This window comes from Phyllobates terribilis, unplaced genomic scaffold (assembly GCF_046119375.1).
Source record: "Phyllobates terribilis strain yellow unplaced genomic scaffold, ASM4611937v1 Scaffold_1__5_contigs__length_1240528914, whole genome shotgun sequence".
NCBI classification, from domain to species: Eukaryota; Metazoa; Chordata; class Amphibia; order Anura; family Dendrobatidae; genus Phyllobates; species Phyllobates terribilis.
In genome coordinates this window covers 1030249511-1030267026 of record NW_027362761.1, presented here as the reverse complement: position 1 = coordinate 1030267026, position 17516 = coordinate 1030249511, and the positions used below count along the sequence as shown (strand labels likewise).

At 42.2% G+C, this 17516-nt stretch overlaps 1 protein-coding gene across 15 annotated transcripts in view; it reads left to right on the top strand.

Annotated features, from left to right (window-relative positions):
• Positions 1 to 17516, top strand: part of LOC141157366 (rap guanine nucleotide exchange factor 2) — a 238778-nt gene that overhangs the window by 147144 nt on the left and 74118 nt on the right. For 12 of the 15 annotated variants that reach the window (XM_073644550.1, XM_073644540.1, XM_073644614.1 and 9 more), the window contains 3 exons: positions 3192 to 3267; positions 5035 to 5202; positions 9789 to 9806. In XM_073644550.1, the coding sequence (XP_073500651.1) occupies positions 3192 to 3267; positions 5035 to 5202; positions 9789 to 9806 (262 nt within the window). The remainder of the gene's footprint in view (positions 1 to 3191; positions 3268 to 5034; positions 5203 to 9788; positions 9807 to 17516) is intronic. The other 3 variants (XM_073644607.1, XM_073644521.1, XM_073644587.1) reach the window with 1 other exon arrangement.

Below are 17516 nucleotides of genomic sequence, written 5' to 3'. Positions count from 1 at the left end.
TTCACCCATAGAATAACATTTTTTTGTAACTATTATTTAGGCTTAGAAGTTCCTGTTCAGTAGAATAGCATTTCACAGATTCCCACGGGTTGTTTGTTTGTGCTGGATCGCAAAATGTTTCCATTTTTCCTTTTCCTTATGACAGGTGGTGCTTTGTTGAAGAGGGGGGGGGGGGGGGGGGGAAGGAAGTGTCAGAAAGTAAACTTTTTTTCTTCTAATACATAAAGCATGAAAAAAGTGGAACGTTGTACCATTGGATGGGGCCAAGTTGGCCTTCTCTGAGTGAACAGGGGGTCTATAGATCCATCTAATGTGTGCGCTCGACGCTTTCCTTGGTTTTTCTCCGGCCAAGTTCATAGGTGTGCGAGAGTATGAAGATTGGAGACCACGTGTATATCTATACAGAAAAAACATTCCTAAAAATGTGTTTTCCCTTTTGAAAACCCCTTTCATTTCCACTTAATAAAACTTGCTGTAACAAGCACACTACTTGGTAATCATTCCTTGGGGGATTGGTCTTCTACCTTTCCAGCAGATAAGTGTGTCCTGAGGCTCCTTCATGCTTGAACTCCTCCATGTAATTTCGACATTCCTTTAATCTAGCATCCTTTTAGAAAATCCAATGAGCTGTCCTTAGAATAGTCCTACTGATGGGACTGGAAAGTTGGATGGAGAATTCATCCCAATTTGCTTCACATCTATACGAGATCTTGAGATTGGCTGTAGACCGAAGAGCAATGAATGTCATTTTAAAGCTATCAAGTTCTCCTCTAGAATAACCATCTTCTGTAGACTTCTGATGCCATTGTTTAATAATCCAGCTTTCCCAACGTAGTGTAGGATAAACATTACTTATAGAAATACATGGAAAATTATCTAAGGTGAAACCCAACATTTATGTTGTGAATTTCTGCTGTATGTTGCTCACTTATTAGTAGATGCAGACAGAGCAAACCTTGTGTAGAAGCTTATGGGTCCTTGTAGGTCAAATAAAAGCCTAACGTTCAGAAAACTGATGCATTTCTACACGACACATTGCTGGCTGCATTTTTATACTTTCTTTTTTCATTGACTGAATTATTTGGGTATAGCCATCATGGAAATAGAGAAGGTATTCACTATTCACTGTCTCTATATGCACACTTGTACAGAGACAGCTGTCAGTCACTGATCGGACCGCGACTGGACCCAAAATCCCAGAAAGATCAGAGGTGTGAATGATGAAAACACCGATTATATTAAATGTTTTCTCTAAAAACTATACAGGGTGGTCCAAAAGTAGGTGGACAGAAAATAACATTTATTTGATTTATATATAAAATTATATTTACTAACACAAGCATAACATTGACAATTAAATTTTATTCTGAACAATAATACAAAAGCCCTTAAATTTTACCAACGCAGGTGCTCAAACTGTTTTCCATTACAATTTGCACAGCTTTGAAGTCTGCCTCTTACACTTCGACTAACTTTTTTGCACAAGTTTCTTTGGGTATTAATTTCTTGAAATGCATCTCTTATGTCATTTTTCAAATCACTGACACTTTTTGGTTTTCGACTATAAGCTTTGTCCTTGAGTACTCCCCAAAAGAAAAAATCCATTGGGGTCAAGTCTGGTGAACGTGCCGGCCAATCAAGTGGGCCTCTTCGGCCAATCCATTTATTAGGAAATGTTCATCAGGATACTCGCGGACCACTCTTGAATAATATGGAGGGGCCCCATCTTGTTGGAAATAAAGGTCATTTGAATTAGGCTGTTGCTGTAACTGGGGAACAACTTGATTCATTAGAATTTCGAGATACTTATCTCCTGTGACTGTTCCATCAAAAAATATTGGTCCTAAAACACCAAAACTTGAAATACCACCCCAAACATTGACACCAGGCTCATTTAGTTGTTGCTCTAATGTTAAATGCATGTTCTCATTATACCAGCAAATACAATTATGTCTGTAAATATGGCCGGATAATTTGAAAGAAGCTTCATCACTCCACATAATGTTATCTAAAATTACTGGATTTTGTTTGATAAATCTCCCCCTTTATAACCTTATTACACTTTCTGTCCACCTACTTTTGGACCACCCTGTATATCTATCTGCTCTGCTCCTACTCTAGAACATGGTGCCTGCAGATTGGACGGTATTTTCATGGTGACGGGTTCCCTAAGTTTAGTACAAAGTTGATTAAAACTAACACGATTGTTCATCGGGTGAAATTTAAAAGTGAATTATTGTATTAGCTGATGAGTGACAGGCGGTCATCATCTGGAAAGAAGTAGACCAGGTATACAATTTTCATCTGATAGTCGCGAATCTACAGACAATCTGGAATAGCAGTCCCAGAAAGATTGTTCATTCTTCATCCCTTGTTATCGAACATCCGTGGTCTCTATACGGCCCATGTGGAATTCAATGTGTGTGGATGCAAAGATCATTAGCCAGGCGATCAGTTGATCAAGGTGTGTTCAGTCACCCTTCTGTCTAATCGAATGCCTTTATCAGATGTGCATATGGGGGAGTTCACAATGTATGGTCCTATTACACACTGTAAATGACGGCCAGCCTTTGAGAAGGGTGTGCTAATAAGTGGTTACTATGGGAGTGTAAGGGATCTGTGATTTTTTTGGGTTGGGCAGATCACCTAAAGACAGATGTTTCCTTCTTTGTGTTTCTTTGCATTCTAACAAATAAACAATAACTTCTATAGCTTCTAAAAATATGTCCACTTCTAGTTGGGTTTCGTCTCCTACATAGTTCTTTTGCTAAGGGTTTGTCTGTACCGATCTTTGCTGTATGAACAGTATTTGCTTTTTACTATTGTTTCATTTTTGATTGTCTTTAAGACGTTTTTTGACCTTTTGGATGGAGCTGATTGGCAATATACCAGAAAGATCCAATGTGTAAAGAGCTAACATCTGTCCGTGATGTATTTCTCTGGGAATGATTTGTGCAATCACCAGGATATCTTCCGAGCAATGGTCGCAGAGCATGTGAACTAGAACTGCCGCCATGGCTTTAGCATCTGGGGACCTTGTAGTTTCTCACAAATTCTGTAGTTGAAGGATTGTATTTATTACTGATCCATATGCCCTTAATTTTCTAGAAATAGTCTGTTGCATTTAACAATTTGTGAAGAAATGATTTTACTCCCGGCTAATGGTGGTTCTTCCTTTCATGTATCTACAGCTTTGGCAAGAGATCTGCAGGAAGCTTCAGGCGTGGCTGTGAATGCATTGTCTTGGAGCCCTCCGAAATGATTGTGGTAAGTCTGTCCCGAATATCTCTTCCTCGGCTCGCTGTTTATTCGCTGGCTTATTCCCTTTTATCGTACAGACTTGTTTTCCTGGGTTATATACACAGTATTAGTTGATAAATTGAGGATGGGTGTGGACTACGGCCTACAATGTTGGCATTCCTGAAGGAGTAATCAGACCACTTCCTTCCTCAGGGTAAGACATTCACAATGCTTCTTGTTCTATTCATTGCAAAAATGTTCATATTAGTGCGGGATACATATTAACCCTTTCACAGTCAACTAGAGATAATGGCCAAGTACAAAGCATTCAGTAGATGTATGGGAAGAGTGTTCTGAATTTTAGATATAAAAATAATCAGCAAATTGTGCATACAATGTCAGAACAATTGGACAATTTGCACAAAAATTTAAACTTTTTAATCCTTAATACACTTAAAAAAATATGGAGGAAAAGTGGGCAAAATTTAAAGCAACACTAACTAAAAAGACACCCAAACATTTGTCTTGTGTAATGGGAGAAGTGGTTCAGATTTACCACTGCACTACCCATGCCACTGCTGTAGAGGAGTACCCGAATGCCGGTCTTCGCGAAGGGGGCAACAGGAGGCTAATGGAGGGCACCTGTTAAACTGAATATACTTGGCAAAATGTATAGTCCCTTTTTAGTGCGAGGATGGAGGGTCATTTAATGTAAGAGGGTCGAGTATGCAAATGGTCAACACATTTATTATTAATTATGCCAGCAATTGTCACTCTTGTTCATATCAGCTAAAGGTTTCACTTTCTAGCATAAGAGCCAATCATGTACCTAATTTAAGAGGTAAGCACCTTTTTTGAATTGTTTATTAAGATCGGCCCCAGAGACGTCGGGCTCAGCAAAGTTTTGTTGAGATGATTGTAGTGTAATTATTTTGCTTTACGTCACTCAGGATAATACCGTTAACGCCATTATCTAAGGCTGTCTAGTGTGCAGTAAATTCTCCATGGCAGTTAAGGGGTTAATAAATGATGTTTCTGATGTCCAGTGATCAGTCTTCTCCAGGCTGCAGCACTGTGACAAGACAGGGACACCTAGTCACAGGCTGGTTATGTCCTTCCACATGTGTTTGCAAGTTCAGTATGAGAAAGCTGGCAGGATGGTGCAGTTATTCATTAGAGCTGCATCTGTCTCGTCAGACACTTGTCGTATGTAATACTCTGTGCAGACGGAGATTTTGAGGAGTATTTTTGAACAGATCCTCTCCATAAATGTCGCAGAAGTCTCATAAACAAAACTCTTACTAGACTCTTCCTTTTTTCTTTTCAATGTTATTCCTCTGCTGTTCTTAGAAGTAGTTTTTATTTTTTCTTAGTGTTTTTTTTTCCCTTATTCACTTCAGGCTTTGAAAATTGCCTGGTGGAAAAAAACTGCTTGTTGCTTCGTTGAAACAGGCATGGAGGGAGCCACTCCAAACAAGACACGAATCCTATCAAAGGGCAAAAAAAAATCCTAAAACTTTCAAAAACCACTTCATGAAAATAAAAACTTGACAAAAAAGGGAACTTTTCCTGTAGCAGTTTCCTGAACGTTTCAAGCGATTTAGCTTAAAAAACTTTGTTTTTGAATGGCTGAAATAGACTGACTGCACAGAGCCTAGGTGCTCTTTTGATCACTAGCTTGGAGAGAGTGGCTCTTGTGCGTTCAGGGAGCTGGAAAGCCTCCGCACACTGCAGCTTCTACTACTGCTCCTACACGATTCATGACAGCATGGTGCCTTGGCTTGTTTCCACTAGGTTGACTATATGGATGAAAATGAAGAGTATTTCCAGAGACAAGCGTCCCATCGGCAGTCTCGTCGCAGATTTAGGAAGATCAACCAGAAAGGAGAGCGACAAACAATCATTGACACAGTGGATCCATATCCAGTTGGAAAACCCCCATTGCCCAGAGGCTACCACACAGTGAGTACCGTCATGCTGATTACTGATTGTGCTGAACTTATAAGGTCACTGTTCTGTTGTGTAATCTGTAGCTTTTTACGTCCTACGTGACATCAGAGAGGTCCTACGTGACATCAGAGAGGTCCTACGTGACATCAGAGAGGTCCTACGTGACATCAGAGAGGTCCTACGTGACATCAGAGAGGTCCTACGTGACATCAGAGAGGTCCTACGTGACATCCAGTTAGAATTTTCTAGAATCTTGATTCTGGTGAAACCTATAGATACTGTCACTTGTAGGTTTCTATGACTTTTATTTATTGTGACTGTGATTGACCGCACATACATGGCCAGTGAAACTGGGGAGCAGGACCATCCTGTTCTCGAGTTCCATTGAGATCGCAGCTGAAACTGCACAGAATCCCATGATATGCCTATTTGACGTATCCTAAAAGTTCCTTCTAGGACTTCCCTTGTTAGGCCGGTTGCACACATCCGTGTATTATTTTGGCAACCTCCATAGACATGTATGAGGCTGCTGATTTTTTATTTATTTATTTATTTTTGTTGTTCTCTTGGGCACAGGTTGGGGGCTCAGCTCCTGAGCCTGCTCAGAACACCTGCACCCAACTCTGACATATTAAGTCACAGGTTGAGAATGGAGTTAAAGGGGTTGTCCACTGCTGTAATATTGATGACCTTTCCTTAGGTCAGTGGGGGTCCGACACCCGACAGTTACCAGCTCAGGCTGTGGCCTGCTATAAAAGTAAACAGAGCAGAACGACACCACTCCACCAGCTGTTTAGTGACCGCTTCGGGGTACTGCAGATCTTCTATTCATTAATATTAGTAATATTGCTTCCAGATGATTAGAAAACCCCCTAATATATTAAGTTGTACGGGATGCAAGGCTGTTTTCGCTCCGGAATTAGCCATCTTCCTGCACACTGACGTGTTAGGGGAAGTAGATCTATGCGGTCCCACATACAAAGTAATATATGATATTAGTGCAGCTATGTGCCCAGCACTAATTCTGTTAGGGTGCGGCCTGGGGCTTCTGTAAATGGCCATATTGTACTCACATGTAATTATCCACATGGTGTACCCTCCCACAGAAGCAGATTAATGACTGTACACTAACTGCCTCTCTGCCCACTACGGCTGTTATATCTGTATATACATGTGGCAGATGGGGTCAGTTTTGCAGCAAGGACACAGATTTTGCAGTCCCCATTCACAAGGATCGAAATGTTGCATCAATATCTGTGTCAACTGTGCTTCCTGTGCCCCCCCCAACACTCACAGGTATAGGCTGCTACTTGTGGCTCTGGGGCTTCAGCTAGTTATGGCCAGCAATCCTGACATCACTTTCATATGGCTTCTGCGGATAGCCCCAGAGTCACGGGTTCATGTCCCACCATTACTACCGGGCTTGTATCTCCCCGATTGTCTCTAAATTACAGGACTGCATGAATAGTCATTCTCTGCATGCTCTGTGCTTCACTACCAGGTTTCTGAGGAAACCCACAATTACCAGAAGAGCGATATGCTGCTCCAGCTCCGTGTAGACTGGCTGAGCAGAGATGACTGGCACATGAAGCGGCGGGCAAATGTTAGCCAGGACATGGCACAACAATAGGAATGCGAGATAGTAGTTGGGATTCCCTGAGAAGAATGATGAGAATCAGTGCAGAGGAGAAGAGACGCTAATGCCAGAACAATCAATTTAGGTTTATTGCTTTAATTTTCCAAAGTGCCTCATAAAAATGAGTGGTGGACTTTGGGTGTTATAGTCTCTGCTAGTTTTGATATATAGCCTAGAAAATACATTGGCTTATAAGTGGGCCTGTATCACCGTGGAGGTCACCGCCTGCCCTATGGTCCCAGGCCCACTATTACATTGCCGCCTCTTGTATAGAACAACCTCACAATACAGAATTCTTATTTATACTCAAAAATGAAGCTTTGCATGTGGATCCCTGAACCGGAAGTAAAAAATGACTATACTTCATGAAGTCTCAGCACACAAGCTTTGACGTGCTAAGCTGGGACATATCCGCAACACCTTTATTTGCAGATCTAGGATTACGACGTGATAAACACAGAGCAGCAGTTGCCTTTCAACACATCACAATGATTGTGCAGCCTTTGCATTGCAGTGCTTTCACGCTGTACTGTACAACTAGCTTGAAAAATGGCTGCTGCAGCCCCTCGTCGGATGATCGTTGGCAGACGGATCAGTCTGCCATCAGTCTGAGTCTTGCTGTGCTGTAGATATTTTGGGTATGTTTGTAGAAGTGTTTCGGAATGTGAGGCGCTTCATCACGAGCTGCTGTTTCCATTGTAGCATTAGAAGGTATTACAAGCAAAGCATTCATCATGGCAGGTCAGTTACACAGCAGCCTTGTGTCCTGTGCTCTGGATACATCCATGGTATGCACCCTCCCCACCTTCCCTTCTGCTTTGTATTCCTTCTATAGTCAGCTCTTTACCATTGCACTTGTTAAACCCTGAGGACCCTGCCCAAAAATACCTTTTAATAGATGAATCCCTTTCAGTCTAGCATCATGGCACATTTCAGGAAGTTTAATCAGAGATGTTCTGACCTGTTGTCATATGAAGGATATATATATATATATATATATATATATATATATATATATATATATATATATATATATATATATATATATATATATATATATATATATATATATATATATATATATATATTTATATGTTTTGTTATTAAATGATATGAACACCTTCAGGACCATTTTCTTTTAATCCTTAAATACCTGTATTTTGGGCTAAAAATGATTTTCTCAATTGGGTCCCACTGAAGGAGTTGTCCACTACTAGGACAACCCCTTCTTCATTTAAATGTTTGGCCCCGATAAAATAAAAAAGCCTATACTCCCCTCCCGTGCTGGTGCTGTCGTGCGGTTGTATGACACACAAACCCAGCGCCCAATCAGCTCTGGCGTCGCTGTCTTTGCCTTCGTACTTATTGAACATGAAGAAGCAGTCCTGGCTGCAGCTGACCTGATTTCCTCTTCATGTTCTATTCGTATGAAGACAGTGACGCCAGAGCTGATTAAGCACCGGGCACTGTGTGTCATACAACCGCACGAGAGCCCAGAGACCGCGAGTGCAGACAACGGCGCCAGCGCGGGAGGGGAGTATATACTTTTTTATTTTATCGAGGCCAAGCGTGGGGTATGAGAAGGGGTTGTCGTAGTATTGGACAACCCCATTAAAATTTGCACTATTTGCCTTCTACGGCCTCTGTAGACTATTGTTGGCTGCAGAATGAGTTCCATAAGAGTGATGAGCGAGCGTGCTCTTTTAACCCTTTCACAGAGCATGCTTGGGTGCTTACCGAGTAACTTCGGCGTGCTTGTATATTATGTTAGAGTCCCTGCGTCTGCTTGATTTACTGCTGTAAGACCGCCTCAACACATTCCTTCACAAACAAGCAATCCCTGCATGTGTTCAGGCTGTCTTACATCTGTAGAGCATGCAGATGCAGGGACTTGAACATAATATACGAGCACGCCGAAGATACTCGGTAAGCACCCAAGCATGCTCTGTGAAAGGGTTAAACGAGCATGCTCGCTCATCCCTATTCACTAGGAATCTGTCATCCGCTTTTTCTAGCTGAATTTGTAACTTTTACCTCTGTCTTAACTATACTTTTGTTGATCTATGACGAAATAGAAGTTTAGCTCAACTTGGGTATGGTTTGTGGGAGGAGCTCAGGTGGGAGGAGCTCAGAAAAGGGCTCCCCATCAGAGTGCGCTCACTAACAGATGCCCATTTAACTCACTCTAAAGCCAGGAATGAGAAGGGAAACATGTAAAATACAAACCGTGCAAAAACTTTAAATGAGCCCAATTGCAAAAAGATTTGTAGCCCAATATGTGCATTTAAAGGGAATCTGTCTGCTGTTTTTTGCTATGTAATTGTCTGAGAGCAGCATAATGTAGGGACTAAGACCCTGATTTCAGCAATATGTGACTTGCTGTCATTTTGACAAACGCATTACTTCAGATCTAGCAGTGCTCAGAATGCTGGGCTGTGTATAACCCCGCCCCCGCCACTGATTGGCAGCTTCTTGTGGGTTACGCAGAGCAATAGACTAGAAGGCAGGAGACACCTAGTCCTGTAGTGATAATCTGCTGCTGATAAAACACTGATTTAATTGAAAAAAAAAAATCCACACCTCCCAGTAAGCGACACTGCCCCCACACCATGGTGCTCTTTGACTACCTGCTGATAATTTCCTTGTAGTGCAAAAAAAATGTGCCCTGAAAATGTCCATACGACCTAAGCTTGTTCCACTTGTTATGGACCTTACTGTTAGTAGATGTTCCTGATTTAGATGACTTCATGAGGCTCTGTCTAGCCATTTAGAGCATGGCTGTTCCCGGCCCAGTATCTGGTGATTGCATGCCTCCCTAGATGTTTCCAGTAGCCTGTAGGAGGTTCTCATTAACATGCCCTTCACATGAACGTCATATTGATGGGATATTTAATAGCATGTCTTGGTAATGCTCATCTTTTCCTTTCCTTTCTTATGGCATTCATTTCATTTTGGCTCGCAGGAAAGCTCTAAACCTCAGGTATTGTAACCGTTACATGTCTTGTCATGAGATCAAGCTCCCGCTGGTCAGATGTAAGGCTGCGATCACACATGGTGCATTAGTGGTGGTTTTGCTGCTTTTTTACTAGAGTTGTAATCAATGGGAATTTCTAAATTCTTATTGACAAGTTACATTTTCATTCTAAATTATAGGACCTTGTTTCCACCACATTGAATTATACATGACACAAGGTGCAAAATTTGGATTATTCGCGAGTAATAAAGCAAATGTCACTTACTGTAAAGAACGTCACCCACCCATTTTCACCACTGATCAGCAGCTTGTGGGCCAGGCCTTACTGCTTTCCTGTAATCATATGTTCTCTTTATGTGCCTGCAGTGTAAAGGTTAACGGGAACCCGCCATGGAAGATGACGTGGGATATAGTCAGGGGGAGCTGATCAGATTGATATGTGATTTTGTAGGAAATGATTCAGTAGAACTTGTCATTTATTGATTGAAATCTCTGTTTTCTGGGGTCTTAATCAATGACCGACAGCCGTCCCTGTAAGAAATTACATACTGACATGGCAGTCAATGAGTAAGACCGCCAGCTGGGATGAAAGAAGAAAAATACAAGTTATGCGGACTCTATTCCACATTTCATATATCCGTGCACTACCCTCCCCCTGTACTGTAACTTGTGACAGGTTCCCATTAACTCATATATGCAGAATGTTCATCAGCGTCTAGTGTCAGAATTTGCCTGTTTGTGGCGTAGGGCTTATAAGCAGAAGCTGTGCTGCCAGCTCTCAGTGTTAAATCAACGTTTGGTCTACGTTTGATTATACGGTGATTATTTAAAGCCCCTCCAAATTAAAGAGGTTCTCTGCTTGGACAGTCCTTACTTGATTGAAGGATGCCCTGACAACATGCGGATCACAATGTATGATCAGCTCAGCAGTCAGATGTAATTTGGAGGAGACCCCGCATGGAGTGTTAAATCTCCTTGGAGCGCCACCTCCGGGGAAATTGTAGCATTACACAGTTCCTCTTCTTATTAATGGGCTGTCCTTGTAATGACGGCGAGTTGGGCTATGTGCATACAGAGTCATTTTTGGTGTGGTCAAAGACTACAAATTTTTTAGTGGGAACCGCTTCAGGACACGCTCCTTAAGCAAGTTTTGTTTCCTGAAGCATTTCTTACGGCCTTTTGATTGGACAGTGCCTAGCTGGGAACGTTCTCCATCATGAGCCACTTAAAGGGACTGAGTGGTTATCCGCACTGCCACCAGTGATAATGGCAGTGGGGATGATCCCCCATCCTGTGATGGTGTAAGCTCCGGAGCGGCACATATTTGCTCTCCGTCCTCTCCTCTCCCTTGAAGCCGCCAGCTACACTTTGTATTGGTGCAGCGATCAGCGTCAGCAGGAGGCGGTGTCTGTGTGCAGGCGGCCTGCCACAGCAGCGGACAGTGTGCACGCGCACACTCTGGCATCATCCAGACAGTGGTCATTCTGGGAAGGAAGTACTGCCAATCAGAAGCAGAGGAAGGCTGCCAGTATGTAAATGAGGAGGCATAATGGTGCACTGAACTCTGGCCAGTTCTGTTCTCAGACACTGTGCCAGTATCGGGTACAGTACTTGTGTGCTTGTTATAGGGGCTAAGCTTACTACAACACTGTACAGCCCATTTAAAATGCATTTTGGGAGTGACAGACTCCCTTTATAGAAGTGATATGCACTGTTTTCCTCCCGGAAGGCATTTTTCATAACCTGAAGGGGGAAAAAGACTGGATATATAGCAGTAAAGTGGTTTTACAATAGAAATTAATAGGGTGATCTTTCAGGTGTTTTTTGAGGCAGACCGCCTCCAAAAAATTGTACATATCCCTAGAGACGCTCCTTGTTACCTCATTGCAGGACAACCAAGCCAGACAACTCCTTTAAGATACTTTCTTTTCGATTTTGTCACTAGAAATATTAGTTATCATACTTTCTATTGTCTTCTTTTTGGATCCAGTTGATGAATGCATATAAATTGCACATGCAATGCAAATGTAAAGTTTTATTTTACCTGGTGTTTTATTTTATGACCCTATTTATAACAATAAATGCAGCAAAAATAAAAAAGAATGACCTGTGATGTAGATTTTAATTCTGCCACATGCCAATTTACATGCGATATATACAACCCAAAAATGTTTTTTTTTTTTTTTTTTTTTTTTTTTTTAAAGCCTTTGTGAAAGGGTCGTGTTTACAGGGTTTTTCTGGCAGGGCTGTGGAGTCAGAGCCCATTTTGTTGGAGTTGGTATAAAATGGATCAACTTCAACTCCTAATAAATATAATAAATTGGGTACAGTAGTTCAATGCAGTTTGTGGGGAATATTTTGTTCATAAGAATTTGGGAAAGTTATGTAATGTCCTATAAATGTCTGTCCTATTCCTGATCTAAGGGTCTAGACGTTTAGCTGAGATGAATCTGTGCTACCGTAAATTTATCACTTAAACATCAGCCATGTATGAGGGAGTCGTGGAGTCGGTGTCATGGAAATTGAGGAGTTGGAGGTTTACTTACCAACTCCACAGCCCTGTTTTCTGGTGCCATTCACCTCTACTACATAAGGTGTGCTGATGATGATATGACCCCATGTTCCTGCCAAGACTTATGCATGATTGTAGGATATATGGGGTTATAATGTTGGTGTTGCTCACCCGATGCAGAAGTGGGCAGTGCCTGACAACCTCTTTAAAAGGTAATCTGTTGGCAGGTTTTTTCTATTAAATCTGAGATCAGCATGATGTAGGGGCAGAGACCCTGATTTTAGCAATGTATCACTTACTGGACTGTGTATTGCAGTCTCAATAAAATCCGTGTTTTCTCACCAGGAGATTCACTAGAGCACTCTCATGTGGTGTAGTCCTCCTCCTCTGTGTAACCCCACCCCCATCAGTGATTGGCAGGTTTTTGCCAGTCCACAAAAGCTGCCAATCAATGGAGTGGCCGGGGTTATACAGAGCTCAGCATTCAGAGAACTTCTAGATGTACGCAGAGAAAACTGTGATTTTATCAAAAGTTCAGCAAGATGCCCGGTAAGTGATGCATTGCTAGACTCTCGGGGTCTCTGCCCCTTACACCATGCTGCTCTCAGATTACATAGCATAAACCTAGTGACAGATTCTCTTTAATAACCATTCTGAAAGGGAAAGTAGATCTACTGGTTGCATGAACTCCCGTATTTCGGGATAGGTTTGGTCTGTGCTGTGGAATAGACCTGAAATCACAAACCGATGGGCTGAATAGTTTATATTAGCTCTATATGCATATACTTCCTTCTTGTGTGGGTCACGTCTTATATTTTAGGACTAAATGGTAGGTAGTCATTTTTTTCTTCTTCATGTAATTACTTCTGTGCTCACTACCACTGGCAGATGAGATATATGAAATGTGAATGTCCATGCTGGTTGGATTGTGTGGACCCATTGAGAAGGCGGATGGTGTCATAAAAGCATGAAAAGAAGGGGCTGTAGCCAATTACATGTAGTCACCCTGAGCTAATGTGATGGATTACAGTCGTATAAATAAATAATAAACTGCACATTGTTGTGCCTCTGACCCCGCTCCCGGGTCGCATCACCAGTGAATTTGTGTTTTTATTAGTTGTTGGGAAATGTCAGCACTAGCTGTACCCAAAGCTGTGGTGTGCAGCCACTATACTGTATTAGCAGATGTTTTATAGACTTCCCGACCTTTCGCCCACGGGCCGAGCAGCAAAAATTACATTTATATGGTTAGAACTTTGCTCTTTATCATCTAAGTAACATATGAAGAGTTTCTTCTATATTTTATAGATTTCATAAAAATAGTTTAGTACTCCCCCTTCATACACACTCCTGCAATCTGCTGGGTGACTGCTTTCTGTATAGAAAAACCTCGTATCTGTTGCTTGTGGCAGCAGTATGGGTCAGACTTGTATAAACCAGCGGTCAACGGAGACAGTTTTTAAGGGGTTGTCGCATGAAGACAAGTTATCACCTACTTACAGGATAGGTGATATCTTGCTGATTATTGGGGGGGTCTAACCACTGGGACCTGCAACGATGCCCAATAGGACATTTATATTTCCATAACAAAACAGAGACCCAGATCTGATGTCAGACTGTCGCATTGTTGTTTTTGTATGGGGGCTTCCAAAAAAGAAAGAACCCAGTGCTCAGCCGCTCCATAGGGAATGAATAGAGCAGCGGCTGAGCATGTGCTCTGTTGAGCCATTCTAACAGGGATAAATGTTCCCTGGTCTGACCCATTGGTCGGACTCCCCGATCAATAGGTGATTATCTATTCTGTGGATAGTTGATAACTTTTTACCGCACCTCTTTTTAAGTAAAATTTCATTCAATATAGTTTGCCAGATTCACAGGTAAATATATATGGCATAGGACAGTTATATGTTTAGACACTTATATATATATTTACAGTGCCAACGTATTCTGCAGTGCCGTACATTGTCATCACTCACTGCCCCATTGGCACTCAATCTAAATTCCTTATCAGTATGTCTTTGGCGTCTGGGAGGTTAAATATGCAAATTCTCTCTTCAGAGAGGAAGAGGACTAGAACTCTATTCTGATTTGGGTTTTATCCGCAGTCATGTGACAAGACTCATTAAAGGACCCATATTGACTTTTAGGCTTGCCACTTCCAATAGGTGGCACTAGAGTTCTAGTCCTCTTCCTCTCTGAAGAGACAATTTGCATATTTAATTTCCCAGAGGAGCATTGCAAGGCTTAAAAGTCTCCTCACTTTGGCACGCTAGGTTTGGTTTGTCACTCTGTACAAGGAGAAACTTTACCCCTTGGATCCCGATGCTGGGAGGAAATCTGAGATCCTGGAGGAAATCCATGCAAACACAGGGAGAACAAAGAGACTTATGGGCAACAAAAATAACTGATTCGTGGCTTGTTGTCATTATAATTTTTGGCAAATTGTTGCAGATGATCTAATGGATATGTGTACTGCCAGTGGGGAGGGTCCTTACAGCCTAGTGGTGGCCTCCTGTGACTGGGCATGTCTGGCAATAAATGTGCCAATGATGCCAGCTGTGCCACTGATAACATTGCTTTGTATAGAATCATTATAATTAATATTTGAAAGTTGTAATGGTCATTACTCCGTGCAAGCTGCCTCAGTTGTACAATTGTTATGCTGAAAATGCAGGGGACGTGAGCGCTCTGGTGTCCCGTATCTCGGAGAAAAGGCACTGTATTCTAGTGTTGCTGTAGCGGTTATACCTGTGCTTTGGCCACTTGGCTTAAAAAAAAATAACCAAACCCCTATCAGTGTGGGAAAAATCCAAATAAAAGGTAATCTGCAGGGATTAAAGGGAATACGTCCTCAAGATCTGATTAGTGTTGGTCCAAAAACTTGAGCCCCCACTGACCAGCTGTTACCAGTTTCTGTAGCAGCCGCTCCCCAGTACTGCAGATTTAATTGTTCTGCTCCATACATCCACTTTACATCCAGCTGGAACTAGTAACCACTGATTGGTGGGGTACACAGTGTTAAGTTCCCACCGATTTGATATCACAGGAACTGATCTGCTGTACCTGGGAGCCGCCACTAAACGGTGCATGGCGCTGTGGTTTTTTGCTCTATACGCAGTTTCATTCAGGCCACTGCGGGATACAGTGCCTACAAGTAGTATTCAACCCCCTGCAGATTTAGCTGGTTTGATAAGATGCAAATAAGTTAGAGCCTTCAAACTGCAAACGAGAGTAGGTTTTATGAACAGAAGCATAAATCTTACAAACCAAAAAGTTATGTTGCTCAGTTGAATTTCATTAAATTTTAAACATAAAAGTGTGGGTCAATTATTATACAACCCCTATGTTTAATATTTTGTGGAATAACCCTTGTTTGCAATTACAGCTAATAATCGTCTTTTATAAGACCTGATCAGGCCGGCACAGGTCTGTGGAGTTATCTTGGCCCACTCCTCCATGCAGATCTTCTCCAAGTTATCTAGGTTCTTTGGGTCTCTCATGTGGACTTTATTCTTGAGCTCCTTCCACAAGTTTTCAATTGGGTTAAGGTCAGGAGACTGACTAGGCCACTCCAACACCTTGACTTTTTCCCTATTGAACCAGGCCTTGGTTTTCTTGGCTGTGTGCTTTGGGTCGTTGTCTTGTTGGAAGATGAAATTACGACCTATCTTAAGATCCTTGATGGAGGAGCGGAGGTTCTTGGCCAAAATCTCCAGGTAGGCCGTGCTATCCATCTTCCCATGGATGCGGACCAGATGGCCAGGCCCCTTGGCAGAGAAACAACCCCACAGCATGATGCTGCCACCACCATGCTTGACTGTAGGGATGGTATTCTTGGGGTCGTATGCAGTGTCATCCAGTCTCCAAACGTCACGTGTGTGGTTGGCACCAAAGATCTCGATCTTGGTCTCATCAGACCATAGAACCTTGAACCAGTCTGTCTCACAGTCCTCCAAGTGATCATGAGCAAACTGTAGACGAGCCTTGACATGACGCTTTGAAAGTAAAGGTACCTTATGGGCTCGTCTGGAACGGAGACCATTGCGGTGGAGTACGTTACTTATGGTATTGACTGAAACCAATGTCCCCACTGCCATGAGATCTTCCCGGAGCTCCTTCCTTGTTGTCCTTGGGTTAGCCTTGACTCTTCGGACAAGCCTGGCCTCGGCACGGGAGGACACTTTCAAAGGCTGTCCTGGCCGTGGAAGGCTAACAGTAGTTCCATAAGCCTTCCACTTACGGATGATGCTCCCAACAGTGGAGACAGGTAGGCCCAACTCCTTGGAAAGGGTTTTGTACCCCTTGCCAGCCTTGTGACCCTCCACGATCTTGTCTCTGATGGCCTTGGAATGCTCCTTTGTCTTTCCCATGTTGACCATGTCTGAGTGCTGTTCACAAGTTTGGGGAGGGTCTTAGATAGTCAGAAAAGGCTGGCAAAAGAGATCTTTAATCCACACCTGTGAAGCTCATTATTCTTGGTGCCTGAACTACTTCTTAATACTTTAGGGGGACCAAACAGAATTCTTGTGGTTTGATGGGTTGAATAATAAATGACACTCTGAATTAACTTTTAACGTTTCTAAAAAAAAAAAAAAAAAAAATTTGCTGCAGTGCATTTCCCACTTCCAGGCTGATCTACAGTACAAATGTCACAATGCCAAGTTAATTCCGCATGTGTCAACCAGCTAAATCTGCAGGGGGTTGAATACTACTTCTAGGCACTGTAGGTAATCAATAACGTAGTGGAAAACCCCTCTAAAGGTTCCCAATTATCACAAGTCATCTGTAGGGCCCTGCTCCGGGGAAACTGTACCGGAGCCCTGTTCTAGATAGGGAGTAACTTGTCATTTTGGGTAAACCCCCTTTAACAACCACGAAATACCGCAGAAGACCCTTGTTTTATTTCTACTACATGTAAATTGAACATGGAGATCCACTTCTGTATAATGGAAAGTTTTTCAGCTGCGATTTTAGTGGAAAAGTTTAAAAAAGTGATCGGACCTGTAGTTGTTTCTCGTGTGTCTGGCTGTACTTTCTGCTGCAAACATCAGACCCCACATTACCTCCCATAGACATTTGTGATTGATGCTTTGGATTTAATCCAGTTTCACACATTAGTTTTTTTTCTCATACATGATAATAATGGTGTGTGTTTTTTTTTCCCCGTGTGCTGGGCACAGTTTTGGTCAGTGTCAGATTTTACA